This window comes from Mycetomoellerius zeteki, unplaced genomic scaffold, assembly GCF_001594055.1.
Source record: "Mycetomoellerius zeteki isolate Tzet28-1 unplaced genomic scaffold, Tzet1.0 scaffold223, whole genome shotgun sequence".
NCBI classification, from domain to species: domain Eukaryota; kingdom Metazoa; phylum Arthropoda; class Insecta; order Hymenoptera; family Formicidae; genus Mycetomoellerius; species Mycetomoellerius zeteki.
Genome location: NW_017257198.1, coordinates 438,280 through 458,603, shown reverse-complemented (window position 1 = coordinate 458,603; position 20,324 = coordinate 438,280). Strand labels below are relative to the sequence as shown.

Genomic DNA, 20,324 nt, shown 5'->3' with positions numbered 1-20,324 from the left:
AAGCTCGCGAAATTTTTTCAACTCTCGAGAAGATTTCTCCATCGCGGAGTATTCAATTATATACATCATTTCTATATACATAGATAAAATTTAAGTCAAAAGGCAATTCTCTGCAAGCAGAGAACACATTTAATTAGGACGTGAAGACGGCAAAATTGCAAATCAGCGTCTTTGTACGTTTCTTGTAAGATTAAACAATACCGGAGATTAGTTCTTGAAATTCGAGTGAATGCCGTTTTTCTCTGTATATATAGAAAACATTTGAAACGTATATCTATAGATTTAAAAAATATTTTCTCTTCTAAAAAACCATCATCGTCGAGGTCTTTTCTGTTTGTATTAAGAAAAGTTAAGAAACTTAAAATATACCCGAGGAAAAGATGATATTAAAATATCAAAAGACAAAGTTACTCTCGGGATAAAAAGGATAAAGATAATCGTCATCCTCGATACAGGCATGTATATAAAGCGTCTGTTTATCTTTCCTTACTCTCTCTTTTTTTTCTCGCTAATTCTTCTAATCTAACTCGATCGAATAATTCTTCATGCAAATCCACCCACTTGAGATTTTGTGAGTGGAGCGAGAAGAGTGTGCTTATAACTAAAGACGAACGCGGTTGCACTTAATCGCACGAACGCGTAAAACGAAGAAGACGGACGATAAGTGCTCCTCAATTCCCGCTTTAGTTTCAAGTGGCCTCGGCAAGAATCTATGCGCGAAGGCCTAGAAACGTGCAGTTTGCAGCTCTAATGATTTTATCGAAAGAAGTGGCGACAAGAAAAAAAAGTTTCGCGTACCTTTATTTCGATTTCGATAATATCGATTAGGATTGAAGTTTGTAGACGTACGATTATCGCCGTGTAAAGCACTAAAATATACACTAGATCTATTTTCTGTAGTGGAATTGCACTGCACTGTTGTAGATAACGAAATGGTAACTCAATCTCTTGAATTAAATAACATTTTGTTTTTAATTTCCATGTCAAAATGTAAATCAATCCATCTCTATGGCTAGTTATAAAGTAAACATTGTCCATATTAACGTATACGCTTAGTGAACAATAAACTAAATTTGAATCAAATTTAATATATTTTCTTGAGTTAAAAATTTGAATCCATTGTTTTAAATTAACAACATATAAGATAGAAGTGGCGAATTATGGAAATGATTAAAAATAACTTAAAGTGGATAAAATTTGACATCATATTTTAACAATGTAGTGTACACTCTTGAAACTTATAATAAAATAGGTATATGTTTGACATTTGGCAAAAGCGAGAAAGAGAGTTGTAAATGTTATTTGTGAAGTTTGCTTCCAATATTTATTGGTTATTAAAAAATTTAACTGTGATAACGAAATATACATTTCTGTGAAATGTATCTCATTAAATTGTAAAACAATAAAATACATAGATGGTTTATTTGCTAGAGTTAAAATTTCATTGAAATAAAATTCTTATTTAATATGGCGAAATAAAATTTTAACTCTAGCAAATGTATCTTGTAAATAAATTTTTAAGTATCTTTCTCCGTGTGTATGATATATAAAAATTTATTATGTTTAGTAATGTACACTAAATTGCAACTAAATCAATTACAGATATGGAGCTATATGAAAACGTTTATATTAATTAAATAATTAAATAATTAAATAATTAATTAAATTAATTTAAATTAATTAAATTAATTAAAATTAATTAAATTTAGATAATAATTTAGAAATCTATTTGCATAATTAATTGAAAAATATATTCATATATTAATTATGACTTATATAATATAACTTAAAACAATTAAGGATTTTTGAAAATGAAATTACAAAAATAAATTAAAATATGATGAATAAAAGTCTAGCGCGGGCGACAGTACATAGTTACGTATGTTTCATAAAATAAAAAATTGATACATAAAAAAAACAAATATAATATGAATTATAATAAATTATGATACGTATTTATAAGGTAATTTGAAGTTTCGAAAATTTTATTCGCGATCTCGATGCATAATTGAGAGAGAGATAGAGAGAAAATCATTCGAAGTATTACCGTTTCTCTTCAAAAGATGTTTCTTTATGAGAAACATCTTGCATGATACTGAAATTGGACTCGCCAAGAACATACCGGTTCCGATATCTGATTTGCGACATTGCGCTCCAGAATTATGCTTCGCGGACGAAACTCGTAACGCGTTTCCCACCGGGATCGCAACGGAGCGAAGCGTAATTTATTTTTAAATGGATATGTCTCGCGGTTGTGAAGCGACTAAAATTAACGAGAAATAAAAATACGCGTTGCGATATCCCGCAGCCGTCTTCTCTCGCCGTTTTTCTTTCTTTTTCTCTTTTTCGCCCGATAGGAAAGCTTTTACATTTTCCTGCTGTAAAACGTTATTTGTCGAAGCGGATTATGCCCATGTTAATTCAGACTTCAAAGGCGGTTTACTACTCGGATTTGTTTTCCTTCAATTACCAACATTCCGTCGACTGGACAGAAATAAAGCCAACAATGTCCGCTTTTAAGCCCTTTTAGCACAAAATTACATCGATCTTAATCAAACAAGCTTGCAATGTAATCAGAAACATTCTATCGAATTCGAATTTCTGTTTATTAACGAAACGCGCTCTCCTCTCACGAGCTACTATGTAATGTTGATTGTGATAGTATGTAACATTTAAAAGAGAAGTAAAAGTTTTAAAATATTTTACTCTGTAACAAATATTCTGTGAAATATAAATAATTCCAATATTTAATATTAGAAATTTTAATGGATTGGTAATAACAGTTTAAATTAATAATAAAATATAAATTAAGCACCACAAAAATACATTAATTTTAAATAATTTCACCTACAATTGATTATATCGAATTATATCGATTCACACTAAATTATATCATAGAAATTCTCAAACGTTATTATGCAAAAATAAATCTCATAAATTTGGAAATACTTTTAATATCAATGCATAAATCTATAACGTAATTATACATTCTCATTTGTAACACAATGATAAAAATATTGCCGATAGGACAGCAACAAATTGCTATTATTAACCAAAGAAATACATGGAAAGGGCAGTTTTGCTGTCTAAAAAATTTAGCTAGATGCAGATCTAAAAACAATTTTGTTGGACTATCAAAATAATTATGTAGGACATTCGAACTGGATGTTCGAATTTCAAAATTTTTTACAGTATTGCTCATCATATTTGAAATTCCTACGTAATTATTTTGATGGTTTAACAAAATTATTTTCAGATTTAACTAAATCTTTAAATATTTTCGCAAAATCGTTCGTTTCCATGTGGACTACCCTTATTACTTTGTTTAAAAAACTTGTTAAAATGCGTATATGTTAACAGATTCAATAAATCTAAGCCTAAATTCGAAGACTCGGGGATCAGGAAAGGGTTCTCGATTTTCGCAACGCGAAATCAACATCAACGTGAACGCACTCGTCCGCGAGGATACAAACACTTGGCGGCACAGAGAGAAAGAAAGAGAGAGAGAGGGCGGAGGGGGAAGGAGAGAGAAAGAGAAAGAGAGAGAAAGAGAGGAAGCACATTTTTGCGGTATCGAAAATAGCAGAGAGCGGAGGCTGCGCTTGAATTCTAGACGCCGCGTTACCTCGGTAACGACACGCGCCTCACGAACACGCCGCGCCGCCTCCGCCTCGCGTTTCCGCGCGCGCGCTCCGACGCCTATCATCCTCTGTCTTACCTCGTTTTTCGTTTCTGCTCGGTACCGGTTAGCATATACGCCAGTATAAATACCGGACTGACCACGTAATCGCGGTGACTAAAGGCACCGGTACACGGCCCGAATTGCACGATGTTGAAACCCGTACGGTTTCGCGGAGCTGAAAAAGTTTCTCGGAAAGCCGAAAAGAAGAGATGAAATCATCGTCTCGTTGTCTCAATTGAAAACAAAAGGAATGAGATCCCACTGTCATCTTGCAATATGAATAAAACGATACGCGGGGTAATTGAAAGTAATAAAGCGTGTAATGTAGAACGATGAAGATGAATCACGATTGACATCACGCGTTAATTTCTCGTATGCAAATTCCGCTCACGGCTCGAGATGAGGAGTGACATGTTTGCGCGGTCGATCTTACGCGCGAGGCCGTTGCAGGAATTAAGGAGATAGATCGGTTGAAGCGACAGAGGGAGAACGGGAGGCCAGGGTTCGGAGAGGAGGGATAGCGGTTCGCTTTCTTGTCCCCGTATAAGGCGGCATGCGGAGAGCAACTCCGATTCTTCACCTTCGAGGGAGTCCCGCAGAGAATCTGAGAATAAGAGAGAGAACGAGAGAGGGGGAAGGGGAGAGAGAAAGAGAGAGGGGAGGAGAGGGGAGAGGGAGAGAGAGAGAGAGAGCACCGGAACTCGAAGTTACGATAATTATCAGGGTTTTCAGCGTGCAAGAATCACGGATACGATGAAAGCGATAAAGGCATCTTTTCAAAGAGATAGAAGCGCCCCTTCTTCCCTTTTGTCGATACACCGGTCAGAAATTTCCATAAATCAAATGTGCCGAAGAGCGGGCGAAACTCGCTGAAAACCCTGTTATTCTAATGACAAAACATCGGAAATGAAGAATGAATCGCTGGTCACTATCGATGCTCGAAGGTGTTTTATGAGGGGAAGCGGAATTTTATATTCCTCGAAGAATCATCGATTTATCTGACATTTAGTAAAAGTTCGATCTATTTTAAACTACGTATTTCTTATATAAATATCACGTCATTATAAAAGTGTGAAAATATTAAAAACTGATTTTACGTGTCTGTTAGTAAGATGATTCTAATTAAATAAATTAACTACATTATAACTACATTATTTATTAATAATTTTATCATTCATCAAATCGTCTTTAACAGAAAGATTTAATTATCTGATTATTTTTCCAGTTAAATAATCAATTGAAATACTTGAATTTTTCATTGACGAGAATTAAGATCAATAAAAATAATTTTGAAGTTTTCTTATCAAAATCGAGCATTTTTATAAGTATAAACCGAGTGCAACTTTCCAAACCTAATCACAAATATTTATATTAAGCGTATGTTTTGTATATCCGTTGAAAGTATTCAATAAGGCAGCGAACGCGTTAGAATGCAGTTCTAAGAGGTGGAGAAATATCCTACCTCTGAGAGCGTCGGCGGTGGTGGCGAGGAGGCCTTGCAGACTTCTACTGTGATGATGGATCAGATTGTGGAAGTCCACACGGGCTTGTTGCTTCAGACGCTTCTCCATCTCTTCGCCGCAACACTTGCCGCCGCATGTCGCTGGAAAGAAGAAATATTTCACTTTATTACCGAGCAACGTCACCCATTAAAGCCGACAGAAGTGCTCTTCCCCTTTTCGTTCGGCCCGAAGTTAAATCGAATTGGGGCATGAGGGGTAGAGCCCCAGCTCAGAGAGCCGCGGTTAAATTGCATAAACTGCATAAGCCCGGTGATATAAGAGTTCGGTAATCTGACCTATTTGCAAAAATCACGGTCTCTATATCGAAAAGAACCGATGTAAATGAAATCCGAGTCGCGGGAATCTCTGTAATCCGACCGAACGGGAATTCTATTATATCGAATTGTTTTATCGCACACTCAGAATTTCATTTTATCGAATTAATCGGGGTTTTCGTATATCTTTCCACGCGCAATTTCACGCTCGTAACATTTCATGCGGATATCCGATGTATCGAGTATTAACTGCGCATTATTTGCGATTCTGTTTTTTTCGAAAAAGAACATCGATACTCAAATGACAGTTTCCGACACTCTATTTTCAGAATTCCATTTAATTAATGAAATAATGAACTACGAAGAAGCGTAAGATTTCTCACACGCATTAAAAAATAACTCCAACAATTACAAAAAATATGTTAAAAATTAATATTAAAAACGAAAAATATAAAAAATAAGATTCCGAAGAGAAAGGACTTATATGAAAAATACCAATGATTCTTTCATTTTTTTACAATCGTTTGAGGATCATTTTATTTCTACATTTTCTTATGTATTTTTCTTCATAGAAACCAAAAATTATCAATAACGACGCTAAGACGGTCAAGAAAAAATTGGTACGTTGAAATAAAGTTAATAAACTCCTTATTCACATCGTTATAAAATCGCTATTAGCTTCTGTTTCAATCATTTAAAAACTAATTTAGAGTTGTGACTAATCCAGAGTTGGATTAGAGTTGAATCAACAACTCTAAATAGTCTGAATTAGTTTTTAAATGATTGAAACGTAACTGACAGCAATTTCGTAACAATATTGGTAAGGATTTTATTAGCTTCATTTCACACACGCATTATTATGAAAATTTTAACTTTAAAGAAAAATAGATTTTAAAATGTAGAAATAAAACGAACGGTCACGAAAAAAGTTGTACTCTTACTTTACTGAAAGGATTTTTTAACTCATGCCATGTGAGAACTTAGGGAGTAAAATTCACAAAAAATCCAAATAGCTATTTCAATTCAAGCTCGCTACATTTGCATATTAAATACGAGCCGATGCATATAGTGCGTTACATTAATATTCGCGTACGGCAATAATAACGCTTCCGTACAATAATTTCGACCGGGATCAGAAAATACGCGGCCGCGGCGTCGCGAACGATCGAAATCCCTCGGTGACGTGCATTCCTCTTTGCCTGCGAGCGAACCGGTTTCACGACCGAACGCTGCATCGAATTTAAAAATATACGGGTACAGCGCGAAATAAAAGTACGGATGAATACAGAAATCGGCAATTAAATGCAAAGGCGAATATAAAAAAAGTAAAAAAAAAAAGAGTAGCTACACTGATAAAAATGATCTGGTTGGATCAAATAATACTTTGATGGAAAATGGGTGGAAAATGGATGTATCAGAATTTTCTGGTTAAATCGACTATAGAATTCTGATTGATATAATTATTCTGGTAAAAATAAGAATTCTAATAGATTTTACCAGAAATATTGTATCAATCAGAATTCTGATTATCTCAACTAGAATTCTAATAAATTTAATCAGATATTCCGATTAGTCCATTTTCAATCAGAAATTTTTTTCAGTGTAATTGTGAATAAATATAGAATATAGAAATAAATATAAAAATTGTAATGAGCGTGGATTGGCTGATCAGTGGTGTCGATTGTTAAAATAAATTTGATATATTTAAAAAGTATTATTTGGTATATTTAAAAAAAAATAAAAATTTGATGGAGAGAGCTAATAGTTTAGTCGGAAGGCTAATTACGAAGCTAATTATGAATCAATTCACAATGGAATATATAAAGACAAGAAAAAAGGAAGTATTGCAAGAGACACGTGTAAAATTTTACGTTATCTTATTAATCTAAAATAAGGTTGTATACATATATAATTTTACATAATTAGCAAGAATGTAATTAAACATAAAAATTAATAGCGACCGGATTGACTGGTTAGTAATATCAATTGTTAAAATAAAGGAATATTTAGAATGTATCCCGTAGAAATAAAAAAGCTGAAAAGAATAAATAGTTTAATCAAGAAACAGGTTGACACAAGTCAATTCACAAATGAAAGTATAAAGACAAGAAAAAGAAAGGTGTATAACATTTATGTGACATTAACTTACGTGTAATCGGATATATACATATATAATTACTGTGGAGAACGTTAATTTTCCCTCTAAGAAATAGAATGTTACCGTCACTTATCGAGATTTATAACATTTCTCTTATTTTTAGGCTGTTAAAAATAAGTCACTACATTTCGTAAACGAATAACTCGCGAGATTGATGGAAAAAGAAGCGTGTTATGCAATACCTATAAGTTGCGTTGGAGTCGCGTTAGCCAATAGGATTAATTCCAAAGTTCTGAGAAACATCACAATTTACGAGATCAACAAGGAAGTAGATAGGGAATGGTGAAAAATCGTTAGGAAAAAAATGGACGCGTCGCGACACGAGCGATATGCCGATGCAAATGACTTTACGGATTGATTTTTTTACACTGGAAGATCGTTGTGCGCGTCAAACTTCTCTTTTACCAAATCTTCCTTTTGTACGGAGCCAGTCATGCAGGATTTAAATCGATATGACAGCGATCTTCGGAAAGTCTTCGTATTCAAATTTATTCAAGAAGTATCCAAATTCAATTACGCAAATATTTGCGATCCCAATTCCGCGAGGCTTTTATAATAAATTCTGTATCGAATCCCACCCACACCTTGAGGTGGTTCCTGAAGAAAAATCAGATCGACAAACGAAATTTGTCGCGATATCTAGACGAGTATCCAGCTCGTTGATTGAACTCCGAGAAATATAAACCAAAATTTTTTAACGCAAAACTATGATTTTGTTTCAAAATATTTAACTATGATGCTTTTTAGATAAATAATTGTGACAATTTTCTTGATTAATCTCATATAATTAGCGATGCAATACTCATTTATTTGAGCAGCACCTGGTGATCTTTTAAGAAAATCTTATGCAAACTTGCGCGTCTAAGATGAGAATAGAATTAATTAGCATGCAAAACGCGTGCAAATTTATGCACGCAGAAATCATACCTTTCGACGTGAAATATCGATGGCGGCATATTATGACTGCATATTGAATGTGATAACAATATTAATATTAATGATATCAAATATCGAATATTAATTGCGTGTAACATCAACAATTTTGATAATCCTTTAAAATAACCATGGATATTGTTAGTATCGAATATAATAATTATAATGTTGACAACTAATAATGCCAATAACATTATTAGTGTAATTACTGTCCAATTAGTAGAAATTATTACGCTAATATTACGCTAATATAGCAGTCGCGAGTTATTAGATATTCCAACTTAAACTTGAAGTAAACACGACGTTTTTGCGATACCTAAATTTAACGTCAAACTCCAACACTATATAGAAAGAAACGTACGAGACTCGTGGCCGCTTTCGCTTCGGCAAATATCAATTAATTAAATTACATTAAATTCGACTGAATGTCGATGGTCCTAATTATAATATTATCATATTTATTTATTATATCATATTACATTATATATAAATATATACATTTCAGGTTAAAAGTTACAAAATACTTTTAAAAAATTCATTTTTTAAATTGTTTATTCAAACTATTATTTTAAATTGTGTATCCACAACATGATGTGTTTTTCTAACAATAATTCTTTAGATACTTTGAACCTGAAGAATTATTGTTAAAAAAACACATTGTTATGAATATTTAACTAAATAATTACAGAAATGTCAATTTTTAAGAAGTGTTCTCAAACTTCCGGTCTAAATGTAAATATGTACCTACAATATATTAAATTATACATACGTATATATAAAATTATCGTACATGTGAATTATTCAAATTATTTCAAATTAGAACAGGCTCGCTCTTATATTCATTTCTACCAATGTAGGTCAACTTTAATCTCCATTTAATTTACTTTCTATCTGTTTCTGGTTCTAAGAATCAGAAAAAGCTAAAAAGTAAAGTAAATCGAGATTAAAAATAAATTACATTGATAAAAATGGACATTATTCAATCAATTTGCCCCAAATTTACTCGATAATCTTTCTCTCTCTCTCGACATCTACCTATTTCTTTTCTTCTGTTTTTTTTTTCTGAACACAATGCTCATCACGTCCATCTGACAGAAATGTCAGAATCACCTGATTTTGACGTTAATATCCAACAGTAGCTCTCCGATGCGCGTGTCTCTCGAAGATTCCTCCGACGGTGCATTTAATACAAAGAATTAATGTACGATGACATGAAGTCTTTTTTACTATAATATATTGCATTTTTATCTTATACAACACTGAGGATGAACAAATATTCATAACAATTTCCTTAACAATAATTTTTTAGACCTAATAACTGGAGCTAAAGAATTATTGTGAAAAACAAAATATTATGTATGATTGAACGTTTGTCAGATTTTATAATTGACGTTTGCTTCGAACTTATTATTGTTTATATTTTATTATATTGTAACATCTCGTGCTTCGTAATTTAAGAAGGCCTTCGCGTTTGATGAAATATAAGACAAGTCTATAATATACATGTAACACAAAAGTTAAAAATATAGATTATTAATAATAATAAAAGTTAATAATATCAATAATATCTAGAACAAATTTTATTGATTTTTATCGTACACGCACCATTTTGAAGATATTTAATTCTAAATTTATAGAATTTTACATTACAAATTGAAGGTATAACCTTATTCTGTAGTTATTCTTTTTTAAATTGAGACACTTGCGTATAAAATAGCAATTTAAAAATCGTTATAATTATAAAGTAAACACTTAAATTTGTTCTCGTAAAGTTTCATTTAAACTGACCGTATAGTTTACAAGAAATTTATATTCTTCAATGAAAAAAGTTAGAACATATGTCAAATGGACGATGCGTGTACTTCAAATGAGCATCTTACAACTTTTATTTTGTCATTTTGAAAATGTTTAGTAACATATAAAATTAACAATAATTATGTATAATGGCATAAAATATTGTTAGTAATCTTTTTATTCCATTATTTTAATTGTTTTACATATCATTATGAATAAATCTATTGACTAGGAAGTAGCGCGAGGATCTCCTTGATATTACTTAACTAGTATTAAAATCCAACTTGGCTCACAGCCCTTTAACTTTGTTTTGTCTTTTTTTTTCTCTTTCGTCAGACGGACGTCAGCATATAAAAGCCTGAAATCTGTTGCCTGTGCTTTTCAATTGTGTCTCAGGCTTAAATCAAACGAAAGATCCACTTACTCCTCGGAGAGTCCGCGGCGGCCGGCTCGAGCGTGATGTTCTTGGTGCTGAAGAACGGCCTGACTACCTCGCAGTCGACGACGAGTTCGGTGCCGTTGGACGTTGTCTTCAAGCGGTGCGATCTCGCGTGTGCGATCGAGCACACGCAGTGGCACCAGACGAGGACAGCGAACAGGACCGCGGACGCGGGGAATCCGGCTCGCGGTGTTATTTTCATTTTGGCAAAATGGCCCCGGATGCGATAGAGAGAGCGAGAGAAAGAGAGAGAGAGAGAGAGAGAGAGATGGAAACCCGAAGAAAAAACCCGCGAGGGAAATTCGCGCGCGCGACAGAAGGATGTTTCGCGAGCGTGTTCGTTGAAAATCGTCCCCTCTCTCTTTCACTCTGTAGCGCCTGTATCCTTGTGCCTCTTTTCTTCTTCTTATTCGTCTTCTTCTACAAATTCGTTCCTGGCGGAGTCATCCACCGTATCGGAACGCGGTGATCGTTTGCCGAACGGCGGACGCGCCGTCAGACGGCACGACGACGGCGACGAAAGCGAGCGGCGGCGATGCTGCGGGCACTCGGAGCATGCGGCGCGAACATTTGGTGCGTTCGTGAGACGGAGATGGAGGATGAGGAAGACGGGGGAGAGAAGAAGGAAAAAGGAGGATACGCGAGGAGAGGAGAGAAGAATAAAAGGAAGAGAAAGAGAGAAAGGAGAGAGAGAGAGAGAGGTCAGAGACGGCGATCAGCGACGCGTCCAGGCGATCACGTACATCCAGCGGTGCTCCTGGCACATGCACGCTCGGCCACTCGGCTCGTATCACAATACGAAACGCACATATGTATTTTTACGTGTCCGTGTTTTACGTGCGGGCGAGGGTTAGTTAGATATGTCGTGTGTGCGTGTGTTGCGTGTATGTGTACACGTGCGACGTATACACGCACCGTATCTTACGTACTGTACCGTGAACGCGAACCGCGAGATGGAAGCGAGCCGAACGGGCATCGAAACACCTCCTACGGACGACTCGATGCGACTAAAGCGCCTGTTTCGGCTGATATACCCGGCGAATATTCGAACGGACCCGCCAGATAGCGCGCGAGGCGCAGCGCTCTCTTGCGACCGATCTGCGAAGACTACGTTCCGTAAAAGATGAATTTGCCGATAGTCGGTAAAAGAGATTTCTTTTCGCAGCGCGAAGACTATTTGTTACCTTATCTTGTTAACAGATAATATATTTATCTGTAAACAATAATGTATAACGTACAATGTTATTAAATTGATATAGCAATAATTTAATATGTATGCAGTTTTAATAATAATTTAGTACTTATTTGTTAGAAACTATAATTTTTATTTTGAATAAATCAGAATCTTCCGATTAAATTTACTAGAAATCTAGTGGAGATAATCGATTGATATAATTATTATGATTAATATAATTATTCTAGTAAATATAAGAATTCTAGTAGATTTCCCAAAAATATTGTATCCACCAGAATGTTGGTTATCTCAACTAGAATCCTAATAAAGGAGGAAGGTCCATAAAGGCCAATTTCGGCCCTATTCAAATTTTGTCCAAACTTGTGAAAATTTATTCTTTGAATATTAAACAAACGTTTCGACCTTCTTATCAGGCCATCTTCAGTGTTTACAATGTTTAAAGTGGAAAGCAAAAATTAAGTTTCGGTAACAATTTTAAATTCATAGTTACGCTGATATAAAAATTGTAGTTCGAAGATAGTTGTGATTCTTCATGTCGCAAAAATTATAATTAATTCCTCTCTCTTGTGGTTTCATTCGTTAACCTTCACGTATGCTATTGTGTCTAGCAGTCGCTATTTAATTCAGTGCTTTTAATAAAATCTATTTAATAAAATATTAATTTATTAATATTTTATTAAATAGATTTTAAAAAGCTTTCAGAGATAGAGATTTAACGTATGGAATAGTAAAAAATTTTTCTTTGATATGAATATTTTGTTTTATATTGTTATGCAATGTGGTATTTAATTCTTTTTTCTATTGTTGAAAAGATGAAGGAAAGAGGATAGCCATTATTTAAATAGATATGAATAGCATCAACCAAATTCTTTGCATGAAAGCGAAGATGAGACAATCTATAATTATTTTATCTACAAAACCAAAGATAACGCCTCTCTTATGACTCAATGGATGGATCATTCATAATAAAGTTACTTTCCACACGAAGCGACTTTCATCCCACTTCCCCCTCTGCTTCGGGGCGCACGACTTCCACGCGAAGCAATTCTCACCCCACCTCCCTCCCTGTTAAAGGGCGCTTGACTTTCCACGCGATCGACTTTCACCCCACCTCTTCCCTGCCAGAGTTGCTTAAAGCAATGAATTTTTGTTTTATGTAACGGAATTTTTTTTTGTTAATAACTTTTTAACCAATAGCGAGCGACAGCTAAAACCTGTTGGAGATCACTCAAGGTTATGATCTTGACAACATTTGTCAAGGTCAAGGTCAAGGTCATCGGAGCTGTCTCTCCTATTTGGCATATTTACCAAATTTATTATGTCGACATAATAAATTTAAATATTATTTAAGCATCAATCAAGTACATATTTAAATATCATTTTTGTAGTACTAGAAATAGTACTGTAGTACTAAAATCTTTTTGGTAAACTTTCAAAAAGATTGTAGATTCTTTCTGTAACATTTCATCAACCTTTCAACAAGGTTTCATGTGCAAGAATTGTGGACATTTTACTATTCTAGAGCTGTCTCAGAAATGTTGCAGACATATTTCGCAATTTTTACTTTTTTACTTTTTATTGAAATATTTTACTTTTCGGTTAAAATATTTCTGAGATATTTCTGAAAACTTTCCGTGCTGTATAGGTAACAACCCAGGAAGGGTGGGATATTTAAACGCACTTTATAAATCAAATCTTTTTAGTCTGAATTTATCAAAATAGTAAGAAAAGTGAAAATCTTCGGAAATAGTGAATAAAAGTGAGTATTTTTTCAAAAAGTGAGTAATAGTGAGAAAAGTGAGAAGCTAGTGGAAAGCCATGTTATATACATATAATATACAGGTATGACACCTGTCCCGAAATGTTGGTAGTTCCAAGTTTAAACTGGCTATATTTTTCACAATAAAATTATTTGCAGATTTTAGATTCTCATTAACATCTCTATATTCTTATTATTAGCATCAAAATCATATTACGATTCCTCTGCTAAAAAAAAAATCAATTTCATTTTTTAAAATGGCCATGATCTTTATACAATCATAAACATTGACTTTTTCAAAAATTAATTTTACTTCTATTTGTGCTCCGTCAAGCCATACAATTTTTGTCTGAACATATTTTTTATTCGATCTTGTCTTGCGACAATGAAAGGGTTGGTAAATTAAAATGGGACACTCTGTATATTTAATGTTATTATAAAATATAATAAATTAAATAAATTATCATACTCAAATAAAAATTGTTTATCTTTTATTGTAAAAAATACAGAATGAGTATACTTTGAAGGTATAAAAAATATTAATTCCTGCAGTAAATATCAAATTGAAAAAATCAAGCTTAAATAAAAGTAATTAATCGTCTGGTCTGATTGACCTGCCACACATTTAACACTTCATATTCTTCGATACATCTATACACTGGATCGGGTTTAAATCCTTTGCTCGTACATCGTTCCAGAATATCCGATACTTTGACAGTTTTTTTATCGCCAGCAAGTTCTCGTATTAATTGGAAGATCCTGTTGATCGGATCTTGTTGCGCGTTGTTGATGCGTTGTTCGGAATAATTAATCGAATGTTTAGACATCTCTACTAATCTATTTGCTTCTGCTATGTCATCCTTATCAACTACGTTCGATAACCGTAACCGTGCTAATGCCGTCGACAACCGAAGGATAGCCAGAAGATTTCGAGCGGAAGTAAATGTTTTATCGTGGCTGTTACGCGCCTCTTTCCGCATTTCCACGTAAGAGTCTGCAAAAGTATGATATTTCGGAATAAATCTGCCAAATAATTTTAGTTTAATACACGATAACAATAAATATTTCATATCGCTTATTTGTTACAACGACACAACTCTACAACAAGAAAACAAAGTGTTCCAGAAAATCAGTTTGAATGTTTATTAAAATTTTGGAACATTAATTTTAAATGTAATTTCAGTGTTATAATTCATTGAAGAGAATAAAAGTATGCTCTTTTAAAATATGTTCTTTTTTTTACTCTTTACGTTTTTATTCTTTTTCTGCAATCAAACTCAAAGTGATAATTTTTTATTTATATCGTTGTAGGAAATGAGCGATATGTATTAAGACATAATGATATAATAAAATTATAATATGAATTGTGTATATACACACCTACAATATATTCTGTTAATTCCTCTGATACAACAGGTTCTTTCGTTTTACACAAATTTATGTATTTTCTTATCAATTTCATATCTATAGCTTCTGTTTCTGTCGGAGGTTGTGAGCAATGTTGATGAACATACGTGATATGTTGCGCGAGTCTATCAAAAGAATACTTATTCATTCAGCATATAGATATAAAATATGAAATTAAAACGAATTATGTTTAATTAGATATATAGACTAAGAGATGTGGCAAAAGAGTGATTTGTATTATTAAAAATAATATACGAATATTATATTCTTTTACTCTTAATATTATAAAATACTTACTTAAGATCATTACTCCGATCTGCACGATCTTGAATAAGCCATAATAAATCAAATCGTGATAGCAATGCGGCGGGCAATTGAATATTCTGCTCAATCGTTCTCTGTGGATTGTATCTGCCATATGCCGGATTGGCAGCGGCTAATATAGAGACTCTGGCGTTTAAACGGGCCATTATTCCAGCTTTGGCGATAGATATGGTCTGTTGCTCCATCACTTCATGAATCGCCGTTCTATCCGCATCTGCCATTTTATCAAACTCATCGATGCAACACACTCCCTGATCCGCCAATACCAAAGCTCCACCTTCCAACACCATTTGACCCGTTAAAGGGTCCTTCATGATAGCAGCGGTTAAACCCACACCGGATGATCCTCGTCCTGTAGTGTACTGCGATCTTGGGGCTAATCGCGTAATGTAAGATAATAATTGCGATTTTGCGACGCCAGGATCTCCCATCAAGCAAATATTAATATTGCCTAGAAACAATAAAGTTATTTTAACAATATCTATTGATATTTTAGTGATATCAAAGTAGAGATAGATGTTAAGTTGTTAAACCACATAGTAATATCTTTACCTCGAATTTTAATGTCGCCTTTCTTCTTATCTGTTCCCCCAACCAGAAGCAGAAGTAATGCCTTCTTCACATCTTCAAGTCCATAAATTTCAGGAGCTAAAGAACAAGCCAACTTGTTGTAAAAATCATCTTGCATAAGCAAACCCAATTCTTCATCGGTCAATTCTGCATTGCTGTCGTCTGCAATATCCACATTATTCAGGCATACCACTTTCTGAAATCGAAACGGGAAATAAACTTTGCATCAAAAGACTAAGATTAGCTTGTGATTATAGAATTAATATATTTATTCTTACATGTGCATCCAAGTAAGTTTCGCTGGAAAGTGCAGGCCCTGCTCTGGCACTAAAACCTGTTTTTAGAAAAGGTAAAAACACACCGGTCACAATGACGTGATCTCCAGGTAGACAAGTTCTCGTTGTTTCGCCACGACAGAAGATAGTCAACGATCGTGGTATATGGCCAACTGGAACTTGCTCGCTCTGTAAAATACAAATGTCAGCAATTTAAGAAAGAATGTTTGTAAACTTGTAAAATTTTTATCGAAAGAATATGTGAACTAATAAATTTTTATTTGAATATTTATAAATTTACGTGTTCTTGTATTTTTATTTCTTGAAATTTGATGAACTTTGAGCCCTTTGTCTGCAAGTACAACCTGCCACCAGATTTATTTACGCGGCATCCATCGCTTGGACATGTTCGTATAGGCATGAAGCTTAAGGAATGTACCTGTAATAATCGATTATGTAACACAGAAAAGAAAATATCTATTTAAATATTATAGAAATTGCAAAATATATTATTTGAGCATAGAATATTATTGAATGTATAAAAGAGAAATAATATCAGCTTTCGTACTGGCTGGCTAACTTCCGAACCGCATTCATCACATGTATACGTCGCCACAACTATCATCGGTTTTACTTCAGTCGCTTTAGTAACAATACCTCTAACTGTCACCAATTTTCCAATCTTATCTGCCTTGATATCTCTTACTGAATATGCCTTTGCATCAGAGAAATCTTTGAAGTACACTTCACTAAAAGGTATAGACATATCTGTGAGCCTAAATTATATTATCTCTATATAACAAATGTCAGAACTTAAATTAAGTTTTCTTACAAACGTCGCATTAATTCAGGAGCATAATTAACTTTCGCAGCATTTTGAGCACCTGGTGCTCTGTTACGTGCTTCCAATAATAATCGATGTTCTGTGTATACATCCAATGGATCTTTAGGCAGAACAACTCCTTCTTTGAAGTCAGGCAACATCTCTTGAACCAGCTGTATTAAAAAATTCATTAATTTCTATCTGCTGTAAAATACACAAACTTATACATATATTAGTTTGCAGCATTAACATTTATGCATTAAAATGTCTATATGCCAAATAAGTATAAATCTTCTTGTATTAAACTCTTGAGAGTATTCGCAATAATTTCTGTACGTACATTCAGGACTAAATTAGAATATCTTCGTGTATTATTAGTGATAGACATGGCTAATTCATCGTCAAACGAATGTAAATCATCCAAATCAATTTCAAAGCTAATTTGTTCACGGTGTGCTATCTTTGTAAGCACATCTCTATATTTGAAGGTCTTTTTTCCTGTATCGTCCATTGCCACAAATTCCAGGAAGAAGGTCTTTATTTGTTCTAAAATACATTTGTAAAATTTGTAGATAGCATCGTCACAAAACTTTAATGTCGATTATATAAACAATCACTTCTCCACGAGAAATTCTGTGAGAACGTAGACAAATCTTACCTTTGTCTTTAACATAATCTCTTGATACTTTAGTCGCCATTTTTTACAAGTTAATAAAACGCAGTCTTGCTTGAAATTCACTTTATTAAATATTCTTTTCTCCGACTAGTCTCAATCTCAACTAAATACGAATATTGTGGTTAAATAACGTTATGCCTCGACTTCGCGCGCAAATTAAGAGCATAGGTTGTAAAACATTGTTGAGAAGAAACTCTAAAGAAATAAACTGGACGTTCAGTATGAACCTTTCGACGATTTGTATTGGTCCGAATTATTAGACAAGTCTACGATAATCATAAGGCCAATGGAAAACTATTATTGCACAATTTAGTTAAATTAAATTCTTATCAATAACTTTATGTTTATTTCCTAATAAAAATTTTCCTTACAAATTTTCACATCATTTTTCAAAATTTTTATGTAATATTTAGAATTGTAAGTAATGTTTATAGAATTTTTCGGAATTTCTAAATAATTGTTTAACTTTTTAAAAAATTTTTTTAATTTTTCAAGATTTTACAAATTGTTTCTTAAAAAATTATAAGTAAAACTTTATGTGCACTTTATAGTGTAAGAGATATCAGAATGAATTTTTATTTTGTCTTTTTTTCCAAAGAGATCACTCTGTACGAGTCTTCAGGTGACTTTTTTGATTACAAATATCGCGATTAAAACGCTATTCATTGTATTCTGTTGTATTCATGCGGTATTTTAGCCGTAATTGCCGTAATTTCAGCATAAAGAAAATCGTTTTCGACTAGAGGTCTCCATAGTCTCCTGTCGAACCTTAACCAAAGAAGAAAAAATAAGAGAAAATAGAAAACATTGAATAATATTTTTATTTTAATTTTATGGTTACAAGAAAATGTTTTCTCCTATTAGTAAGTTTATGCTTAATGTATATATATGTGTGTGTGTGTATGATTATACATCTTACAAATATAAAGTAAAATTATAAGTAAGGAATCTATATACTTGTAAAGTTATTCATTAATTCTTATAATTTTTTTTATTGTTAGTCGTAAAAGAATTTATAAATATTAAATATCGAAGAAATATAGTTGAATGTTTAAATGATACATTTTATTCAAATAAATTTATTACAGAATTATCTTCGCCTAAATCATTCCAAGGAAGAAATTTAACAGGAACCATACGTCGTATACGTGATTTAGCTGCAGATATTCACGCAAATATACAGCAATGGAACAATCTTCATATTCAAGGAATTACTTATTTAAAAGACATCACACAAGAAAAACATGATAAAAATTATTCTAAGATTTTACAAGATTTGTGTGATAAGTTAGAAAATATTTGTGATAACCTGGTAAATTTTTCTCTTTTTTTTTAAAGAGCATATTTTATGTTCTTTTACTATATTATTTCATGTTTTTACAATTTTACAGATATAGGTTAATATTATTTTGGTTTAATTGATGTTTTATTTGAATTTAGAATTATATTTGTAATTTATTAATATAAATAACTATAAGTAACTTTACTTTTAGGATGGCATAGTTAGAAACTTAGATCAAATTAAGAATCAACTAATAGCTATATCAGCCTTAGAGAAAACTACAGATAAATTGTTTATAACATGGCCGACAACAAAGTTTGGTAAGGAATAACTTAAATAACTAGATCTGTCAAAAACATACTTTACACAGTGTTTGCTATAAAAAGATGTTTATTAAGTTTTGACTGTTCTTTGGCTAATATAACAAAGTAACGAGGTATACAAATTATATAAATCACATAAAAAGGCTATTTAAGCAGAGTCAAATGGTGTATTATCAGTTTACTGACAGACTCTGACAGAATAAGAGAACAGAATCTGTTAATATAAACTGATAGCAAACTGTTGGAAATCAAGTAAATTCTGTAAAAAAAACTTAATTGATGTCAATCTATTACATGATATTTTACATGGAATATTTAGTAGCAAATTATTAGAACATTGCTAACATTTTATTTGCTAGAAACTTATTTGTACATTTTATAATATTTTGATATTTTAATTATGTAATTAAATTATTTAATAAAACTATGTTATAATATTATGCTTCCAAAATGTTTAGGTGAGGTAGCAGTAACTATATATGAAGCATATCATATGGAAGTCAAATTGAAACGCAAATTACTTGAAAATGTTGCTCACAATTGTACAGAATCTTGGAAGATGCTTCATCTTGCAGCTTGGGTGTATGAGCCTTTTATAACTGAAAATTTAATGATTTTATTAGATTCATTGCTTATTGAAACTGGTCACAGATGAGAAAAAGTTCTAATGCAGTATTACATTTTTGTTTTAATTTTAATATATACTTAAATAAAGTAAATAATAACTGGAGGAAGAGAAATCGCAATTTTATTTATTTATGTCAGGAATCTAGATTAAAATATAATTAGAGCTTAAATAACATTTTGGTGTAAATCTATATACATGCGCCTAAATAATTTTCGGTCTTGAATCTTAAACTAAAACTAGGATAGTAATATTGCAAATTAAATTAACAAACAATTTAAT

The 20,324-nt window shown here is 32.7% G+C and overlaps 3 protein-coding genes across 4 annotated transcripts in view; 1 reads left to right on the top strand and 2 right to left on the bottom strand.

Annotated features, from left to right (window-relative positions):
- dally (division abnormally delayed protein) overlaps positions 1–11,196 on the bottom strand; it is a 60,321-nt gene extending 49,125 nt beyond the window's left edge. Inside the window, exons 1-2 of one of the 2 annotated variants that reach the window (XM_018448691.1) lie at positions 10,769–11,196; positions 5,145–5,285 (exon numbers count right to left, since the gene is read on the bottom strand). In XM_018448691.1, the coding sequence (XP_018304193.1) occupies positions 5,145–5,285; positions 10,769–10,985 (358 nt within the window). In that variant the 5' untranslated portion in view covers positions 10,986–11,196. The remainder of the gene's footprint in view (positions 1–5,144; positions 5,286–10,768) is intronic. The other variant, XM_018448690.1, reaches the window with a different exon arrangement.
- Positions 11,197–14,286: 3,090 nt separating this feature from the next.
- Mcm7 (minichromosome maintenance 7) lies at positions 14,287–17,961 on the bottom strand. Its single transcript, XM_018448583.1, has 10 exons — positions 17,795–17,961; positions 17,477–17,682; positions 17,146–17,309; positions 16,882–17,062; positions 16,615–16,752; positions 16,317–16,502; positions 16,021–16,234; positions 15,442–15,919; positions 15,118–15,269; positions 14,287–14,731 (listed from the first exon to the last, which is right to left on the bottom strand). The coding sequence occupies exons 1-10, from the start codon at positions 17,832–17,834 to the stop codon at positions 14,316–14,318; spliced, it is 2,175 nt and encodes a 724-aa protein (XP_018304085.1). The 5' UTR covers positions 17,835–17,961; the 3' UTR covers positions 14,287–14,315.
- A 685-nt stretch (positions 17,962–18,646) lies between these two features.
- On the top strand, positions 18,647–20,143 carry LOC108723094 (cyclin-dependent kinase 2-interacting protein). Its single transcript, XM_018448584.1, has 4 exons — positions 18,647–18,675; positions 18,901–19,124; positions 19,306–19,414; positions 19,876–20,143. Exons 1-4 carry the CDS (start codon positions 18,660–18,662, stop codon positions 20,070–20,072), a joined length of 546 nt encoding a protein of 181 aa, XP_018304086.1. The 5' UTR covers positions 18,647–18,659; the 3' UTR covers positions 20,073–20,143.
- Positions 20,144–20,324: the final 181 nt, after the last annotated feature.

What these genes read in the sequence shown, in the direction of transcription:
- LOC108723094 (XM_018448584.1), top strand. An exon ending in AAAATATTTGTGATAACCTG is followed by an intron (nt 19,125 to 19,305) that starts GTAAATTTTTCT and finishes CTTTACTTTTAG; the next exon opens with GATGGCATAGTTAGAAACTT. An exon ending in ATGGCCGACAACAAAGTTTG is followed by an intron (nt 19,415 to 19,875) that starts GTAAGGAATAAC and finishes CAAAATGTTTAG; the next exon opens with GTGAGGTAGCAGTAACTATA.
- Mcm7 (XM_018448583.1), bottom strand. Translation starts at nt 17,834, where the DNA reads ATGGCGACTAAAGTATCAAGAGATTATGTTAAAGACAAAG. An exon ending in GTTCGGAAGTTAGCCAGCCA is followed by an intron (nt 16,753 to 16,881) that starts GTACGAAAGCTG and finishes CGATTATTACAG; the next exon opens with GTACATTCCTTAAGCTTCAT. An exon ending in ATTAACAGAATATATTGTAG is followed by an intron (nt 14,732 to 15,117) that starts GTGTGTATATAC and finishes ATACTTTTGCAG; the next exon opens with ACTCTTACGTGGAAATGCGG.